This window comes from Polypterus senegalus, chromosome 9 (genome assembly GCF_016835505.1).
Source record: "Polypterus senegalus isolate Bchr_013 chromosome 9, ASM1683550v1, whole genome shotgun sequence".
Classification (NCBI taxonomy): Eukaryota; Metazoa; Chordata; class Cladistia; order Polypteriformes; family Polypteridae; genus Polypterus; species Polypterus senegalus.
The window spans coordinates 163,058,919-163,078,682 of NC_053162.1; the positions used below are offsets into that span (position 1 = coordinate 163,058,919).

The following is a 19,764-nucleotide window of genomic DNA, read 5'->3' on the forward strand; positions in this document are numbered from 1 at the left end:
GACACTCAGCAGGATGTTCATCATACTCACTGTACAGGATGATGCTAGCATTTGTGTTGCCCAGCTTGTTCATTGCTACGCAGGTGTAATTGCCGTAATCCTCCTCAGAGACGTTGAAAAAGGTGAGCTTGGATTGCTTGCCTTTGCTCTCAATCCTGACTCCGTTGAGTCCATTGAAGAGCCTGTAAACAGAGAAAAGGCCACATCTGATGAACTTGCTCCTGGTTTAATCAGAACATATGACGTTTGGAAGATGAGACAAGATCGCATAGTTCGTTAAGCTTCTGCGGTGATTGAATATCTCTGCTGTGCCAATATCTAATCTGGCTACTAATAGATTTCACCTCAAATGCAAAAAGCTGAAAAGCTAGAATTTTCTAGGCCAAAATATTTAATCTATTTATCTGATAAATTCCGTGAGAACCCTAAATCCAAAGAGGACTGTTTCATTTATGTTAGGTAGAATGCCCAGAGGGGACTGGGCGGTCTCATGGTCTGGATTCCCTACAGATTTTATTTTTTCTCCAGCTGTCTGAAGTTTTTTTTGTTTTTTCTGTCCCCCCTGGCCATTGAACCTTACTCTTATTCAATGTTAATTAATGTTGATTTATTTTGTTTTATAATTGTGTCTTTCATTTTTCTATTCTTTAATATGTAAAGCACTTTGAGCTACTGTTTGTATGAAAATGTGCTATATAAATAAATGTTGTTGTTGTTGTTGTTGTTGATAGTTGATGTATATTTTCAGGATAGAGTAATTAAGTGCCGGGAGGGTCTTCCTTGAGTGCGTGTTTAACTTCACCATTCACCAAGCTGGTTGTTAAATCACTCCAATTCAATTCCCATTAGCTTAGAACACAGGCCAGTGACAAGGGGAGAAGCCAGCAGTACTAACTATTCATTTTGGTGGCACAGTGCTACACAACACCAGCCAGCTGAAACTGAAGCTCTATGACTTATCAGCAGGGTAATATTTCACAGATGCAGCATAAGTAAGCGTCTGTTGCCCACTACTGTCTTCGATTTTCTAGTTTAATAGAAATTAGCATGTACATGGAAATATAACAGAATGGTCCAGTAAAAAAACTGCATATCTTATACAAATAGATAGATAGATAGATAGATAGATAGATAGATAGATAGATAGATAGATAGATAGATAGATAGATAGATATGAAAGGCACTATGTAATAGATAGATAGATAGACAGATAGAGATGTGAAAGGCACTATATAAAAGATAGATAGATAGATAGATAGATAGATATGTGTAAGGCACTATATAATAGATAGATAGATAGATAGATAGATAGATAGATAGATAGATAGATAGATAGATAGATAGATAGATAGATATGTGTAAGGCACTATATAATAGATAGATAGATAGATAGATAGATAGATAGATAGATAGATAGATAGATAGATAGATAGATAGATATTTTATTTTTTATTTTTAAAAAGACCTTTATTGTGAACATAAAATTTGAAAATATTAACAATATACACAGTCAAAATAAACAAGCCCAATTTTTAGAATATAACAAAAAGAGCCAAATATATCAGACCACCACTACTCCCCCTTTACACTCCTCCTACTCCGCACATTAATAAGAAATTCAAAAAGTTAATATTTCATTATAACACAAAGACCACCACTACTCCCCCTTTACACTTCTCCTACTCCGCACATGTTGTTGATTCCCACCACTTTCTTTTCATTCCCAGTTGAGCACCAGTTCGCCCCCCTCCACAGCACACAGTACACTGACAAATAGTACATCATCCTAAGAAAACAAAATACAAATACAGAAAACTTAACTAATGTCTCATACATTCATTTTCAGTTCTCCATCATCAACTGAGCAAAGCACCCCTTTAATCCCCCACACATTTTTAAAAAACTCTAATGTATTCATCAATTTATGATACATATATTCCATTATTATTCTAGATCCTATGTTTATCTTGAAAATCAAGACAGTATCAGTAGCCCCTGTCCCGGATTGTTTATTATTTCGACTCTTTAAAATTGCTAGTTTTGCTTCACCCAATAAATAATTTAATAACTGAGCTTTCTGCCGATTTTTTTTGTTGTATTTTGTGCCATAAATGAACATGATATTATTAAATTTCCCCATTAACTTTTTACATAATTCACTAAAAAAACTGAAAAAATACTGAGTCCCATACATTGCAAGAATAAATGGAATATAGTTTCTTTTTGTCCACAAAAAATACAATTATCATCCCTTTTTGCTCAATTACTTTTAAAAAAGAATTTGTAGCGACAATCCCATGCAGAATTTTCCATTGCAGGTCAGCCGTTCTTTTCCTACTTGGGGGCTTATATAGCTCCCTCCAAGCAGGTGCACTCCCACCATCCACCCCCAGATTGTCTCTCCATGGCGTGTCAAGAACTGTTTTTAGTGCTGCAAAGTGTATAATTTTAACACAATATTTATAAAAGTCCCCCTTTGACAAAGACTTAAAACTCACTACTTCCCCTTTATGAAACGACATGATCGTATTATCAGTGAGCGAGGACAGATCAGCAGCAGGGCAGACCTCCATCTCCGTATTTGCTGCTCTTATCGAGTTGTTCAGCCGATGATAATCTTTGGCCATGAATGATAAAATACTCTGAACTATTCTGACCGACTTGACCCCCAGTATTGAAGATAGCTCTGCTGGGTCAATAAAAGACTTCTTGCTCTCATCGTAAATTTGGGACAGTGTAAGTATTTGATTTGTGATGAGTATTTTAACAAAACTATCGCTGAACAACAGAGGACATGAAAAACAGAGTTGTAAACTAAAGGCTCATCAGCCAACCAACCAGATGTAACAAAGTTTCTTTTAAAAACAAAGTGCCATGTTAATAGGACTCCCTTGTAAAAATGGGGTAGGCTGGACAGGTCCATTTTGTGAATGTTCATCACTAGAAGTTGTCTATCAAAACGTAAACCTCCCACTCGGTGGAAGAAACCAAATGCCAGCTCTCTCCAACTAAGAGGGTGAGAAACAAAAAAAAATTGTGGAACTTTAGAGACAACGTCAATGAGCCCCTGACCCCCTCTTCCAAAGGTAAAAAGATCACACTTTGTTTTATCCAGTGCAGGCCAACCCAAAAAAATCAACCAGAAGTTTCTGGATTCTGTGTGAAAGTCCAGGAGGAGGGTCCCCACTCACAAGTTTGTGCCAAAGCATAGAAGCTATCAAATTGTTACACACAATCACTCGTCCCCTGTAAGACAGCTTGGTCACAATCCACCTCCATTTGTTCAGTCGCATAGTTACTTTATCTAAAATCCTTCCCAATTACTTTGTCCACCCCTCAGCACCCATCACCACCCCGAGATATCTAAAACACTTTCTGTCCTACTTAATTTCTAAGGGCAGATCTGGTGGTGAACTTGCTGTCCAGGATCCAAGTAAAAAAGCGGTACTTTTGGCCCAGTTGATTTTTGCTGAAGATATTCTCTCAAATATCTGTTGACATGAGATTAACATTTTAATGTCATCGTTTGACGTGACAAAAATGACAACATCATCAGCGTAAGCCAAATATTTAAAAGTAACATTTGGGCACATAGGAAAACTCACGCCCTGCAGTTTGTGACTTATCTGATGTAAAAACGGTTCGATTGACAAAGCGTAGAGCATTCCAGATAAGGCACAGCCCTGTCGAACTCCTCTCTTTACTGAGAACGGGCACTCAAAGAACCATTGACTTTTAAAACGCCAAAATATTAGTATATAAAAGCCTTATCATATTTATAAAATATTCCCCAAATCCAAAGCTTTTCAGAGTATAAAACAAGTATCGATGATCTACTCGATCGAAAGCCTTTTCCTGGTCTAGAGACAGAATCCCCAAATCAACCCCCACAGATTACAGGCTGAGATAACATCCCTCAATACAAATATATTATCATGGATTGAGCGGTCAGGCACACAGTACGATTGACACGGGTGAATTATGGAGTCCATCACATTCCTCAGGCGGTTGGCCAAGGCCCTTGAAAAGATTTTGTAATCCGTGCACAATAGGCTCACAGGGCCAGTTTTGATTTGGCACAAGTCCCCTTTTTGGTAGCAGAACAATGACCGCCTCCTGCAGCTCAGTGGTAATTCACCAACCTTTACACTTCCAGAAAAACTGTAAGCATGTCCGTCCCAGCAAATGCCAGAACTGCTTATAAAATTCTGTTGGAATCCCATCAATCCCGGAGTCTTTCCAACATTCAGATTAGAAAGTGAGTCAGAGAGTTCTTGAAGACTGATCTCGGTGTCCAGATGTAATCGGAACTTTTCTGAAATTGTTGGCAAACCTTCCAAAAACTCGGACATGGCAGCTTCATCAATGCTTTCATCCTTAAACAAATTCTTGTAAAAAGAGACAGCAAAGTCTCTTATCTCCCCTGTAGTGCACAGTTCTTGGCCATCGGTGTCACGGAGCATATGAATTGTCTTACTCTGTGCTTCCTTCTTTTCAAGACTAAAAAAAAACCTTGTGGGTGCGTCCAGGTGATTGAGATTCTGGAAGAGACCTCACTAAAGCTCCCTTAGCCTGCAACTCCAGAAGCTGAGACAGTGAATGTTTCTTAGCTGTTAAAATCTCAAAATTGTCTTTATCAAAACTGTTCTGAAGAGTGGCGTGTAGTTCAGTGATGTCCTCCTCCAGGCTTTTCATCTGATCCACACTCCTCTTCGTCACTTGCTGGGTGTATTGTTGGCAGAAAGCTTTAATCTGAACTTTTGAGACATCCCACCATTGTCTGAGGGAAGTGAATTTGGATTTAGTGAGGGTCCATTGCTGCCAGAAAACTCAAAGCACTGAAGGAAGTTTGAATCATCCAACAGGGAAACATTGAATTGCCAGAAAGACTTAAAGAAAGGTTTTTTTGAAAAGGTGAGCTTTAAAGCCACCAGAGAGTGATCAGAAAGACCGAAAGGACAGATATAAGTAGTAGTGACTGAATTTAAAAGATGCCTTGAACAGTAAAACCGGTCTAACCGTGCCATAGAAATGCGGCCACCCCCCCCTTTGACCCAGGTGTATTGTCTATCTGTAGGAAATTTAATCCGCCATACATCCACCAGATCTGACTGCTGTAACAAAGTATTTAACACTCTGACAGAAGCTGGATGTGGCTCAGCACCATTTCGATCAAGCTGAGCGTTATCAGTACAATTAAAATCCCTCCCAGTAGAAGAATTTCCCATTAATAAAAGATTCCACCACCTTCTCAATGAATCAAAGAAACAGATCCTCTCTCGACCATTTGTTGGTGCATATGAATTAATTAACACGAGGTCTTGATCCCCATCTTTAATCTGCACCACCAGCAGGCGCCCAGCCACCACCTCACTAATATTAGTGATTTTAAATTCACAGTTTTGGAAATCATCACAGCTACCCCAGCACTGACATGAGATCCGTGACTAAGCACAGCCTGACCCCCCCATTCACGTAACCAGTCCTGCTCATTCTAATATCAGTGTGTGTTTCCTGAAGTAGTGCAATGTGAAGGCCTTTTGCTCTAAATACTCAAAACTGCAGCCCTTTTTGCTTCCCTACACCCGTTCACATTCAGACTCCCAATATGAAAAGATTCCATTAATTCAAGACATAAGGGAGTAACCAATAAATTACATAACACAAATAGATAAAAGAAACGTAGGACTAAATCCATCCATTAAAGCAGTGATTTCCTAACCCTACTGATCAAATTCTTTAGTCTCACTGACTCTTTCTGATCCATGCCAAGCTGCACGGCATTGCGCATCACCCTCTGTGCTGACACCAGGAAGAGCTGAACGTCTGGGAAGTGTTCCTCCACTTTAACCCCTCTCTTACCCTCAATAAATTCTAAAAAATACCGTATACTTGCGGTGCTGTATCCGCCTCCCAGTGTATATCTTGATGAGGACTCGCTTCTCACGGAGGTGTCAGTGTCACTACCCTCATCCTCTCTATCGCCAACGTCGCAGTCACTGTAACTCTTAACAAGTTGCTGCGTTCACTGGATGGCTCGCTGGACACAAGGCTTTTCTTTGCCGACTTAGTATTCTCTGATTTAATCTTTCGTTTATGACGGGCACTTTGAAAATCTCATCCCTCTCGCTCACACTTGCACTCCCACTCTCCACTTCACACACCTCATCCATCGGCCTCTCATTCATCTGCCTTTCCACGGCTTGCTCTGGGATATGCTTTATCAGCACCGTCTTCAGCAGCCTGCACTTGTGCAGCTTCATCGGATGCCTGAGACTCGTTCACAGCGGAGGCAACTGGCGCAACTTCCTCGGAAAGAGTGTTCAATGTCGTCCCCTCACTGCTACTGGTCTCAGGCTCTGTGCTCACTTTACTCGCTGCACTTTCAGTTTCAGCCGCCATATCCTCGGCAACAAGAAGCGCGCTCTTCTCTGGAGCGTCTTTAGACAGAAAATTTTCGGGCCGATCATACACAACACCCGCTCCATCCAACCGCTCATTACACTCAGACCCATCCTTCTCCATATTCTCCACCTCACTTTCATACTCAGACTCGCAGTTTTCATCGTTAACCCCGTCCGTGTTCTCCTTAATCGGAGCAGAGCCGCCCTGCATCGCTACGGGCTCATGTTTGCACTGTGCCGCATTGTGTCCAGCTCTGCCACAGTTAAAGCAACGCATCGAATCAGAAGTTACAAACACAACATAATCATCGCCTTCCACCTTAAACCTGAGGGCCACGTTTAGATCTTCATTCATATTATTTAAAATCATATAAACTTGTCTCCGAAAGGAGACCACATGTTTTAACTCCTGCATTTTGCAGCCAAGGGGGATTAACACTATATCAGACATAATCTGCCCATAACGTCTCAATTCCCTTAGTAAAATATCGTTTTTTAAGAAAAGTGGAACATTAGAGACAATAACTTTCTTCGCAGGCGTTGATAACGGCAGGACAGGAACTAATGCGCCATTTATAACAACCCCTTCTTCAACAAGTGTATTTACAAGAGACTCGTCGTTTAAAAGACAACTACAGATTTATTCATTCTGGATGCAAATAGGACATTTTTATAGCCAACTACTTTTCCTACTCCCACCACACAAGCCTCGGCAGAAACCTGAGGGTCCACCAGGACCTTAGCGCCATGGCTGCGTGAAACATTTTCAAATGCCTTTGGAAAAAGACCAGGAGCCCGGCCGTTGGACACGGCCATGGCAATAACCGCCAAAGCCGCATCTTAACAGTAAAACTTATCAAAAAACAACAAAAACTCTAAAATAAATCTCTAAGAAAAGAAGAGAGAGAAAAAAAAAACAGAAAGGAGAAAAATAGAGACTTACACAGGGACGTCGACGCCCGTCAGCTTCCCAGGACTCGAACACGCCCACCCCAGACAGCACTAATCGAGCAAAACACAGACAGATAGCGAGATAGATAGATAGATAGATAGATAGATAGATAGATAGATAGATAGATAGATAGATAGATAGATAGATGTGAAAGACACTATGTAATAGATAGATAGATAGATAGATAGATAGATAGATAGATAGATAGATAGATAGATAGATAGATAGATAGATACCTGTAATACTTTATTTGCCCAAAACATAACTATCTGTGAAATACATAAGTATTATAACAAACAACATCCACCACCACTTTCAAACACACACGAAGCACAACTCATTACACTCGAACCTTGAGTCATGTCACCTTTACTACTGAGTTTGTCTGAATTATTGGAATGAAGGGTGAAAGGCACTGTACACAAGTATAGACTGGTTGATTACAATAAATAACAGTGCATTCACGTTAGTCGTAGAAGTAAAACAAAAATTATTTGAAAAAATGCTAGTTTTATTTTTCTTGTGATAATCTGCCAGTAAATAATGAAGAAAGGCTTAAGTGATGCACGTAAGTGAAGAATGTGTTGTCTCCTTTTCATGCACATCAAGAACACATTTTCATTTGAGGATATTTGCTTATCAGGTAGTATGAACATTAGAAATGAATGCCTATGATTAATGCTTTTGTGTTTAAGTAGAGTTAATTGCATCTAATGTCTGGCTGGCTTTGTCTCTTCCTTCACCGGTCATGTTTCCTTCTTTAGCAGAGCAGGCTCTAAGCACATATAAATAATAAATGTGCCCAGCTTATAAGTACAGCCACCGAATTCCTGCAACCCTGACCCATGAAATAGGAGTGACCCTCACTTACTGACTGACGGCCATAACTGCAGGCTAACCATCAGAATTTTTCACAGTGCATTTCCAAGTTTCTCCTTGTGTCACATGCAGAGTACAGACACATTTGATTAGATGTGGATTTTTATATACAGTTCACTTTTTCATATTTTATCGACAATTGCAATATATAACTCAACATAATAAATGTAACTTTTTATAAACTATGTTTAAAATTAAAGGTTCATTTACTGTGTGAACATATACTGCAAAGAAAGGAAATGTATACTGAGTGTATTTGACTCTATTTATGTATTTATATGCATACTAACAGTGCTACTTGTATAAGAGAGGTTCAAGTGTAAGTAATCAACATACACCTAAGTACTGACATGTGCAGTGCACCATACAATGCATCTGTCTCTGTTATAGGCCATTTGCAATGAGATTCATAAAAGCAGTTTTAATGTTTGTGATGTCCCAACTGTTGGAATGACAAATGTGATGCATTTTATTATTAAAAATATTTGTGATGCACCATCTGTTGGAATAACAAATGCAATGCATTTTATTACTGAAACTGCTTGATATGTGCCATTTTTAAGAATGACAAGACATAGAAAATGGACAAGCGCACAGACAGACACACAGATACTTAGCATTTTATTAAGGAGGATGATATAAAGTATATCTACAGTAAAAATGTACCCTTAGCCTTGGATATTAAACCACATTCTCTCGGTCAGTAAGCTGCCATCCTCATCCTCATAACACTAAGCTCAATGGGCTGTGGCAGAGAATGACCATTTTAAATGCTGTTTGGGTTTCACTGCAGGCTGTCTATATAAATGCTATTTTGGTAATAAGTTGACCCCTAAAAGTTATAGGTTCCCAAGCTCATATGGCTGTCTGCAATAGTGGCTTCTGGTGTCTATGTATCAGAATCTACATTTTTTTTAAGGAGGCAAGTTGTTTCTTTTACCAAGTAGGTGGTGAGACCTTTAGAGTTTCATTTAGGGACTGTCTGCTGCTACTGGTCATTCAAGAGGCCACCATTACTCCTCCTATTATACATTATACTTAAGGCCTCAAGCATTGAATCCACTTGGGACTAACAATTCAACTGTGCACCCTCAGAGAGTGAAGACTGCTGTTCACTAACATTAAGGCCCACCAACACAGAGTATACCCCTTTGTGGCTCATTAGAATAACCTCCCTGTCTTTTATCCTACAAGACCTATACAAACACATAGAAAGACCTGTAAAACATCAGTAACAACACTTCAGAAAGGCCATCATACTTAGCAAGAGCTTAAAAAACTATTTTTAAAAAGATTTAAAACACAGAAATAACACATTAGAGATGAGGCTAGCTATTGTGAACCTATTTGTCGCTAACTGCCATGTGACAAGACCTTAACAAAGGCTTTATGTGGCTTTAAAACTTACAAAACATCAATGGACACCAGGGGCTAATGAGTGTGCATCTACTATTACTCTTATGCATTAAGATAGATAGATAGATAGATAGATAGATAGATAGATAGATAGATAGATAGATAGATAGATAGATAGATAGATAGATAGATAGATAGATAGATAGATAGATAGATAGATAGATAGATAGATAGATACTTTATTAATCCCAAGGGGAAATTCACCTACTTCAGCAGCAGCATACTGATAAAGAGCAATATTAAATTAAAGAGTGATAACAATGAAGGTATAACAGACAGACAATAACTTTGTATAATGTTAACGTTTACCCCCCCCGGGTGGAACTAAAGAGTCGCATAGTGTGGGGTCTGAACGATCTCCTCAGTCTGTCAGTGGAGCAGGACGGTAACAGCAGTCTGTCGCTGAAGCTGCTCCTCTGTCTGGAGACGATCCTGTTCAGTGGATGCAGTGGATTCTCCATGATTGACAGGAGCCTGCTCAGCGCCCGTCGCTATGCCATGGATGTCAAACTGTCCAGCTCCATGCCTACAATAGAGCCTGCCTTCCTAACAAATTTGTCCAGGCGTGAGGTGTCCCTCGTCTTTATGCTGCCTCCCCAGCACACCACCGTGTAGAAGAGGGCACTCGCCACGACCGTCTGGTAGAACATCTGCAGCATCTTATTGCAGATGTTGAAGGACGCCAGTCTTCTAAGGAAGTATAGTCGGCTCTGTCCTTTCTTACACAGAGCATCAGCATTGGCAGTCCAGTCCAATTTATCATCCATTAAGACTATAATATACACAATGTTAGGGCTTAATAAGACATGAAAATCACCAAAGCGAACACTTTAGAATAAGGGCTAATTATACTGCAGTTTCTACAATGCAAGAAGACCTAAGCTTTATTTAATCTTAATAAGACTACCTTAGGGGCCGCCTATAGGGCACATGTTAGTCATGCCATGCCATGTAAAAGAAGTAGCTCTGTGCACATGACAATACACTTAAAGTTTATCTGACTAACATTTAATACAAGTGTCTGGGGATTTGTAATGATTCTGGATTAACACTAAGGCACGGAAATTAATCCACAGCGGGGTTTGAAAGACCAGTGGTGTTTGGAGGCAGAGGAAGATGAAGAAGAGTAGAACGAAAAGTTGAATAGCTGAACCTCACAGTGCCAGAGCAGTGTGAATAGATACAGGGAGATTCACTCGAAAGGGGCCCAGAATATTCTGTTGTAACTCCCATTAGGATGAAGCAATCTAAACCAAAAAAATATGCTATATACCTTGACGTATGTGTAATCGATTGCATTACTTGCGATGCTGGAAGTGGTTTCCAATTTCTGCCAGACACATTTTGACGTGGCGCTCCATGTTCCTGACCGTATCGGCAAACGTCTTGGGGGGAATATCAGCAATTTCATGTTGGATTTTTTCCTTCAAATTTTCCACAGTACGAGGCTTCTTCTGATTGACTTTTCCTTTGAGCAGACCCCAAAGGAAGAAGTCTGGTGGTGTCAGATCCGGCGACCGTGGTGGCAAAAGCCCCTTTGAATTTTCCTTTTGCAGAAGAGGGACTCAGTTTCTGCCATGCTCCTTGCCGATGTGTGACACGTTGCTCCATCTTGCTGGAAGTAGAAGTAATCTTCCGTTAACTCACGATCATCCATTTGAATCTGACATCGCTTAAACGAAGTGGTGACACAAAAGGTATGCACCATGAAGACGCACTGCTCAATACAGTACACCACCATTCTGATGAGAAGTCAAGTGACTGAGTGAAGGGGTATGGGCAGTACACACCAAGAAGTTGCAAACGGAGGTTAAACAGCTGTCCGGTGCCTACCTCATCGCTCTGACACAGGGGCATCCCAGATTGTTTGAAGTTTAATATACTGAGGAGCACATTGCATGTTGTTTCATTCAGACTGCTTCATCCTAGCGAGAGTTATAAAAGAATATTTGGAGCCTCTTTTGAGTGAATCTCCCTGTATTTATTTCTTGTTTACTTTTTGTTTATTTGTTAAAAGTTATGTAGATAACAGTGGAATCCTCAATTTGAGTAGTCATTCATTTGTTCATTTTCTAATACTAATACCTGTAATCTATTTATTTTTACAACAGATAAAAATTAATAAACAGTAGTATATGTGATAGATATATAGGTGTGTATATGATAGATAGATAGATAGATATATGTGAGAGGCACTATTAATAGATAGATAGATAGATAGATAGATAGATAGATAGATAGATAGATAGATAGATAGATAGATAGATAGATAGATAGATAGATAGATAGATAGATAGATAGATACTTTATTAATCCCAAGGGGAAATTCACATAATCCAGCAGCAGTATACTGATACAAAGAAACAATATTAAATTAAATAGTAATAAAAATGAAAAAAATTTAAATAAAATTAATGTTAGCATTTACTCCCCCGGGTGGAATTGAAGAGTCGCATAGTGTGGGGGAGGAACGATCTCCTCATTCTGTCAGTGGAGCAGGACGGTGACAAAAGTCTGTCACTGAAGCTACTCCTCTGTCTGGAGATGACACTGTTCAGTGGATGCAGTGGATTCTTCATGATTGACAGGAGTTTGCTTAGTGCCCGTCGCTCTGCCACAGATGTTAAACTGTCCAACTTTACTCCTACAATAGAGACTGCCTTCTTAACACGTTTGTCCAGGCGTGAGGCGTCTTTCATCTTTATGCTGCCACCCCAGCACACCACCAGGTAGAAGAGGGCACTCGCCACAACCGTCTGGTAGAACAAGATAGATAGATAGATAGATAGATAGATAGATAGATAGATAGATAGATAGATAGAGATATGAAAGGCACTATGTAAAAGATAGATAGATAGATAGATAGATAGATAGATAGATAGATAGATAGATAGATAGATAGATAGATAGATAGATAGATAGATAGATAGATAGATAGATAGATAGATAGATAGAAATACTGTCCTATTACCAATGTGACAGCTAAAACTGGCAAGGGTAAAGCTAGGCACAACGAGAGGTGGCACTTCACAGTCTAATGGCAGTGAGCAAATAAGCCATCTACAGCACATTTATTATTCTAAGCCTACTTTTCTCCTAATTGAGATCAGACTCCTCCAATTGTTTTGTATACTGCAGGTCACTCATTTATAAACGGTGGAAGCTTTTGGTAATAACTCACTAATTGGAGTGGTCATTAGAGAGCTGACAGCATTCCAACGGTAAATAAAACTGTTTGACCCAACTAATAACAGACACATTTTAAATGTTCTTCTTTCCAAGTTAAATGAAAATGTATTGCTAGCATGGAGTCAACATTGCTTACATTTTAGAGTGTCCAAAAAGGACTTTGTCAGTAAGGTGCAGCCCGAACCACAGTGGAGTGAGAATAAGCACTGCAGTCCCAGTTGTGGTCTCCTTTCTGGGTTCCTGAGGGTAGTTTAGATCACCTGTGAGCCTGCACTCAAGTTTCTGTGAAATCATCTACCATGCTGAAATAAATATATAGGCAGCTACCCCCCTGTTACAGACTGGTTGTTCTGCATTAACATCAGAGATTTCACTGCTAACCTCATACAGATATTGCTCAGCTCTGTTGTGTTGCTGTGTACTTGCCTTCGATCTTCTTTGTACCATTCAAACTCTGCTAATGGCACCGCTGAAGCTTCACACTGTAGGATTCCCTTCTGACCAACAGGCACACCTGTGTTACTTGTATTGGAGATGACTGGCGGATCTGAAAGAGATCAATGAGTTAATGTATAGTACCTTGTTCGCAGTTCACCCTTTATTTGTTTAATACCTTCATTCTCCTGTTATTTATTCATCCAGCCCAATTATCTGCTCTCCTTAACATTCACAGAATGCTTCATAGGATCTGAATAGCTCTTGACTCCTGCTATAAAATGAAGAAATAAGGACATCTCATATTGATTGCTTACTGAACTCTCAATTACTATGGATTTTATCTGATGGCTTCAGCCAGGACCAGGACAGCAACAACTAAATGATACAGACTGATAAATGTATGTTTCAGTTTTATTCTTCTAACTGCTCAGTTGCGTGGGATGACAAGTCACTCCAGAGAATCACTGTCCAGGTCTCCTGTGGCTGCTGGGATAGACTACATGCTACTAATTTTTGAACTCACAAATTAACCTCCAAGTAATCTTATTAACATTTCACTTGACTATAGGGGGCAATATCCTTATAAGCACATATAAAGTGCACTGTTTACCCAAATAGCACTCTCTAAATGGCTTAATCTGATTTGGGCATGTGGGCAGTGGGAGAATATCCTGGCAGTCCTTCTCCAGGTATTAATCCAACACGTGGTCCACAAACTCAAACAAACTCAAACCCATACACACTCAGAATTTCACCTTACCTGCTTGTCCTCCGAATGTGGGCAAGTTTACAAACTCCGCAGACAAAGCTCAATTTGGACACTAGATCTGTGAGGCAGCAACATTAACCACTGCGCCACCATGCTGCCCACCAGTGATTTTTCCCTACATTAAACATCCTTATTGCTCTTTTTATGTGATATGTAGTGGACCATCCTAACCAAGCTTTTTCTGTTTTGGCTAGATGGGCGAGATATTTTAAAAGATTTTAGCTAGGTCTTTATGCTCTGTAGAGTGGAATGACTTTGAAAGCACAAGAAGCTGTCAGTAGTCCAGTGGTGGGCTGCTGTTTAATGATGAACACTCAAGCTTTTTTGTCTTGTCTCATTCCCCCTGTGTCCCCTTAAAGTCTGCAGACTACAAGCATTTCTAATCCATTTAATCTAACCATCGCTTATGCAACTGTAAATGGCTCTGACAGCAAAGAATAAAAGCAAACATACATCTCTTTCAGATGATCGGCCCATGGCGCTGGGCTCGAAAAGAAAGATATGAACTGAGAACATCACTTGAATTGAAAAGCTGGTCTGCTCCAAAGAGGGAATTAGCGACATTCTGAAAAATAGCATCACAGCTACAACACCGGTCCCTCACTATCTTGGCTTTCAGAGAATCTGTTATACCAGGATGGCCTGAGACACCATTTATACACAGGCCAGGATTCTGGAGTTAAATACTGTGTGTGATACAAAGGGACCTCCATTTAATCACTATATGTGATTGTTTTTGCTTTATTTAATATACCATATTTCAGAAAAGAGTTAACATCTCATCGCAAAACAGTTATAAACCTGCTTAGTTTAAATCACGGTCACCGGAGCCGAAAACCTATGCCACCAGCATTGGGCACATTAAGACAGTTACCCTGTCCATGATTCCAGTCCATTTTGAGGTAATTTAGGCACATGGGACCAGACTAGAATCATGAGTTAGTCCAACCTGCATGTCTTTTGGAAGAAACCCCTCACAGATATGAGTAGAACATGGAGTGCTTACAAAGAAAACGACTAGAACTTAATCTAGGATGCTGGATCCTTGCTGCAGCAATGGTAATCATTGTACCAGCATGGCATACCTTATAAAGATGAAAGAGAACAGCAGCCAAAAAGCTGTATACATAAGGTATGCGTACAATTGATTTTTCATTTAAACAACTAAAGATCTGGCAGGAGAAGTGACTCACTGAAGGCCACACAGTAAACAACGCCTCCATCTTTGAATTGCAGAGAACCGTTCACAAATAGGGAAAAATGTGCTATTTGTGATTGATGCTTTCTATTGTGACCAGCATGGCAAGACACTCTGTAGGCGAAAAGAGTTGGAGGCAAGACAGATTAAATGACTCGTTCAGATTCACCTGGCAAGGTTGAACCTGCAGCCTTGTAGATGGTAGCCCTCCACCTTAGGCAGTAGGACACACTAACTGTTGGGGATTTATAAGGCCATTTTCCACATAGAAGAAGCCTGGATGCTAATCACTCTGTTATGGCCATGGAAGTGAAGACCAGTTCCCTGATCACTAGACTTTATTACCTCATTGTTTCAGGTGGTTTGCGAATAAGACAGCCTAAAGTAACATTCTCAAACCGGCATAATCCAATTCAGGGTCATGAGAGTATGGCAACTATTCTGGTAGCATATAGAGGAAGGCATCAACCAAACCTGGATATGACACACACTTATGTGAGTGATTAACCAAACCTGCACATTGGAGACAAGGAGGCCCAGTATTTTCATCACCACACCGCAGGCTCTGTTATAATCCATAATTTTTTTTTTTTTTCTGAAACACACTCATTTTACAAAAGGGCTACCTGGGACTGAAGAGTACAGTGGCAGCAATGAGTGTAAAGTAGGAATCTGCAGAATGTATTCACTCACACTCGACCAGTTCAGACATTTATCCTGACCTTGTCATCTCTGGGATGTGGGAGGAATCCGGAACTCGGTAACAGGCAAACTTTTCACTCCCTCTATGTCCCAAAGATAGGACTGTTTAATTAATTGAGCCTCCTAGGATGAATGAATGGGTGTGTGTGTGTGAGAGAGAGAGTCACTACCGATTGTTGAGCTGCTCATGTCATTCACATATTCAGCACCAGAATACAAATTCTGCCTTGGCATTAAGGGAAGACCAGATCATTTTTGAGGGTATGGCAGGTGCCAGGTGTGTGTGGTGATTTCAAAAAGCGTAGGCTGTAAAATGTGGATCTGGCTATTTTTTTAAAAGTAAATCACTATTTAAAAAGCACGATTCTATTTGTTTGTGTTAAGAATAGGAAGACCTTGGCCATCTAGAATGAAAATAAATAACAAATCTTAACATTTTTGCTTCTGGTTATAACTTCAAACTTTTGATAATGACTCCTGCCAATTCTTCTTTTGACTCTGCACACAGTTTAGCTCTCTGGGTTTTGTTTTGGATAGCCGTGTTACAATATTCTAAAAATCTGTTTTTATCCTATTCTCAAAAACATGCGCATCTCCCAGTCGGTTTTCAACAACATCTTTACAGTTGCCATAGAATTTTAATCAATATTTTTAATCAATAATGAAATAATTTTACAATTTAATACAAGCAGTGGTACCTCAGTATACATCCACTTTGGAATAAGTCCAACTTGGCATACGTCCTGTTTGGGCGCCAAAAAGTTTGCTTGTTTGGAATACAACTCACGTGTGCTAGAACACCGCACGCTACCCTTGTTTACGTCTCTCGAGACAAAGCCACAACTACCCACGAGCATCAGTACACCAGTTGCTAGCATTCAGTGAACAACTCGCGCTATAACTCACTGTGAATTTTTATGTGATTTCGTGTTTTTTCGCATAAATTTGAATTGATTGTTGAAAAGTATGAAGGTGGCATGCGTATTCGGGAGTTGGCTGCTGCATACCGTATCTACGACTGTGAAAAACAAAGACGTTATTAAAAGGTAAAGTGAGGTTACATTTTCATTTATTTCATCTTATTGCTTTTGGATTTATGTAGTTTAGTATTAAGCAGTGTTTAAATTATTTTATACAACCCCATCAATGTATAATATGCCAATAACAATAGAATTTTTTTTTCATGGTAATGGATTAATCATTTTACCTTTATTCCTTATGGGAAAATTTTTTTGGTATACGTATTGTTTGGTATAAGTCAAAGGATCTGGAATGGATTAAGGACATATACCGAGGTACCACTGTACTTGTGTGAAGCTATAGTAATGAATTATTAAACACTAGACATTAAGCCCGTTAAAATAACGGGCGCTAGAACAGTAGTGCATAAACATTTGTATCTATATGACAGTCTATATTAAATGGCAAGGGACCTTGTATGTTGCTGTAATATGTGTCACTGTATTGTGTGCCTTGAATTTTCTCTCTCAGTAATACTGGTTTGCATTTTCGTGAAATGCCTGTAATTTTGTCTGACAGTAATACAGTGGAACCTCGGTTCACGACCATAATCCGTTCCAGACCGTATGAACTGTATGTAAATATATATTTTTTTAAGTTTTTAAGCACAAATATACTTAACTATACCATAGAAGGCACAGCGTAATAGTAAACTAAATGTAAAAACATTGACTAACACTAAGAAAACCTTGAACAACAGAGAAAACTAACACTGCAAGAATTTGCGCTATAGCCTTATGACCCGTTCGCTAAAAACTCTTTTTTTAATGAATTTTAAGCACAGGGGAAAAATGAACATTTGAAAAATCTGTAATTTAATAAACAACCAAGAAAAGTAACATTGCAACAGTGCGCCTGTGTGTGTGTCTCTCGCGTGTGTGTCTCTTAAGTGCACGCCTCTGTGTCTGTGTGTGTGTCTGTCTGTCTCTCGCCTGTGTGTGTGTGTGTCTGTCGCGCGTGCCTGTTTGTCTCGCGTGTGTGTGTGTTTGTGTGTGTGTGTGTGTGTGTGTGTGTGTGTGTGTGTGTGTGTTTGTGTGTGTGTGTGTGTGTGTGTGACTCGCGCGCGCCTGTGTGTGTGACTGCCTCTCTCTTCACAGGGAATGCACAGGAAGAGACTGAACACGTGCTGTGTGTTCTGAACACGTGCACTTCTCCAGAAGACACACACACGTGGACTGTGCGCGCCTGTGTGTGTGTGTGTGTGACTCCCGCGCGCCTGTGTGTGTGTGTGACTCGTGTGCGCCTGTGTGTGTATGTGTGTGTGTGTGTGTGACTCGCGCGCGCCTGTGTGTGTATCTCTCTGCACAGGAAATGCACAGGAAGAGACTGAATATGTGCTGTGTGGCCCCGCGCATGCGCACTTCACCAGAAGACACACGCACATGGACACTGGACGCACACAAGGGTTTTATTAAAGAGGATAAGGATAAGAATTGAATGTAACTGTAGAGTGGTTTTAAGCCTAGGTATGTGAGGCTGTTGCCACATCCTAGAGGAGCCACCAAGGTAGCTGCTAAGAGTAAAATGAAGTTGGTGAGTAACAAACACCCCTCTAGAAAGTGGAGATAAACTAATGGGAAAGCCCTCCTATAAATCCCTCATAAGATCAATAGAAAAGTCCACAGACCACCCCTATTTACAAAGCAATATTCAGATTAATGGGAGAGTCAAAAAGGAGTCAGAAAACACTGGTGGCACTCATTGATTGGATGAAGCTCTGCATATTATGCATATTAAGAGTCAGATGATGTGATGTATCAGATGAGGTAATGTTAACAGAAAAGCATAAAAGCAGATGAATTGTGATGGAACTGAGACACTTGTGCATACCTGTGTACAAATACAGAGTTGTTCTGCATTTTCATCTGGTCTCCGTGAACAACTTTGAAAACAGAGGAATGTTTTTCCACTACAATGCTCACAATTCACGGTGAAGAGGGCAGCCAGAATAAAGAAAGCAGGTGCAGTGAATCCGTGCTATGGTCCAGCTGAGCCACTTTGAGTATTCACGACTGGCACAACAGTTTGCTCTTCATATGCAGCCTTGTTTATCAAGCCATAGACACTCTGGCATTTCTCACAATATGTCAGATTTTTGATGTATAATTTCAGTCTTTCTTCACCCAAGAGGTGGTAATGGTGGCTCAGGGTCAGAGCGAGTGGTATGAATTGCTACTGTGTGACCTAATGACAGTGAAACCGCATCATGCAAAATGTAATGGTGGTGTGAAGGTGGTAGAATGGTTAGCATGCTTTCATTGACTCCCATACTTTCTATTATTAGGTATTTCTCTCACCCTGTGCAAGGCCCTAGTTTCTCTAAAGTTATTTATTGCAATACAGGGTTCTTTCCATTCATCTCCGTAATCTCAGTTGCCTCTTCATGCAATAAACTGGTGCTATCCTTTTTGATTTTTTTCAGCCATTTCTATTTGCTTTTCAGCTAATCTACTCTTGAATTAAATGTGCACCCTTTACAGACTGGAGATTGCTCATTTAGCATCAGTTAGTTGAGCTCCTGCCATTCGTTCTCTAGTTCTGTAATGTATACGCTGGCAGATCTGTGCAGACTGGGCACAGCTAGTTACTTTGCAGACCTTTTAGGTCAGTGGGCACATTTTGCCAGGTAGGCTCAGCATGCAGATCAACAGGTCATAAAATCTGCTACTTGCACTCGCTGGTGTAATTCTAACAGTGCCAGGCAGATCACTTGGCTTGGCTTGGGTACTTTTGGAAGTTTGCAGGCATGTTTTCTTTTTAACACTGCTTTTGCTTGAAACACATATAGAAAAAATAA

At 40.0% G+C, this 19,764-nt stretch overlaps 1 protein-coding gene across 2 annotated transcripts in view; it reads right to left on the reverse strand.

The window, feature by feature from the left end:
• Nucleotides 1-19,764, reverse strand: part of LOC120535929 (opioid-binding protein/cell adhesion molecule homolog) — a 2,184,266-nt gene that overhangs the window by 4,204 nt on the left and 2,160,298 nt on the right. For both annotated transcript variants that reach the window (XM_039764123.1, XM_039764122.1), the window contains 2 exons: nucleotides 13,267-13,387; nucleotides 31-182 (listed from right to left, as the gene is read on the reverse strand). In XM_039764123.1, the coding sequence (XP_039620057.1) occupies nucleotides 31-182; nucleotides 13,267-13,387 (273 nt within the window). The remainder of the gene's footprint in view (nucleotides 1-30; nucleotides 183-13,266; nucleotides 13,388-19,764) is intronic.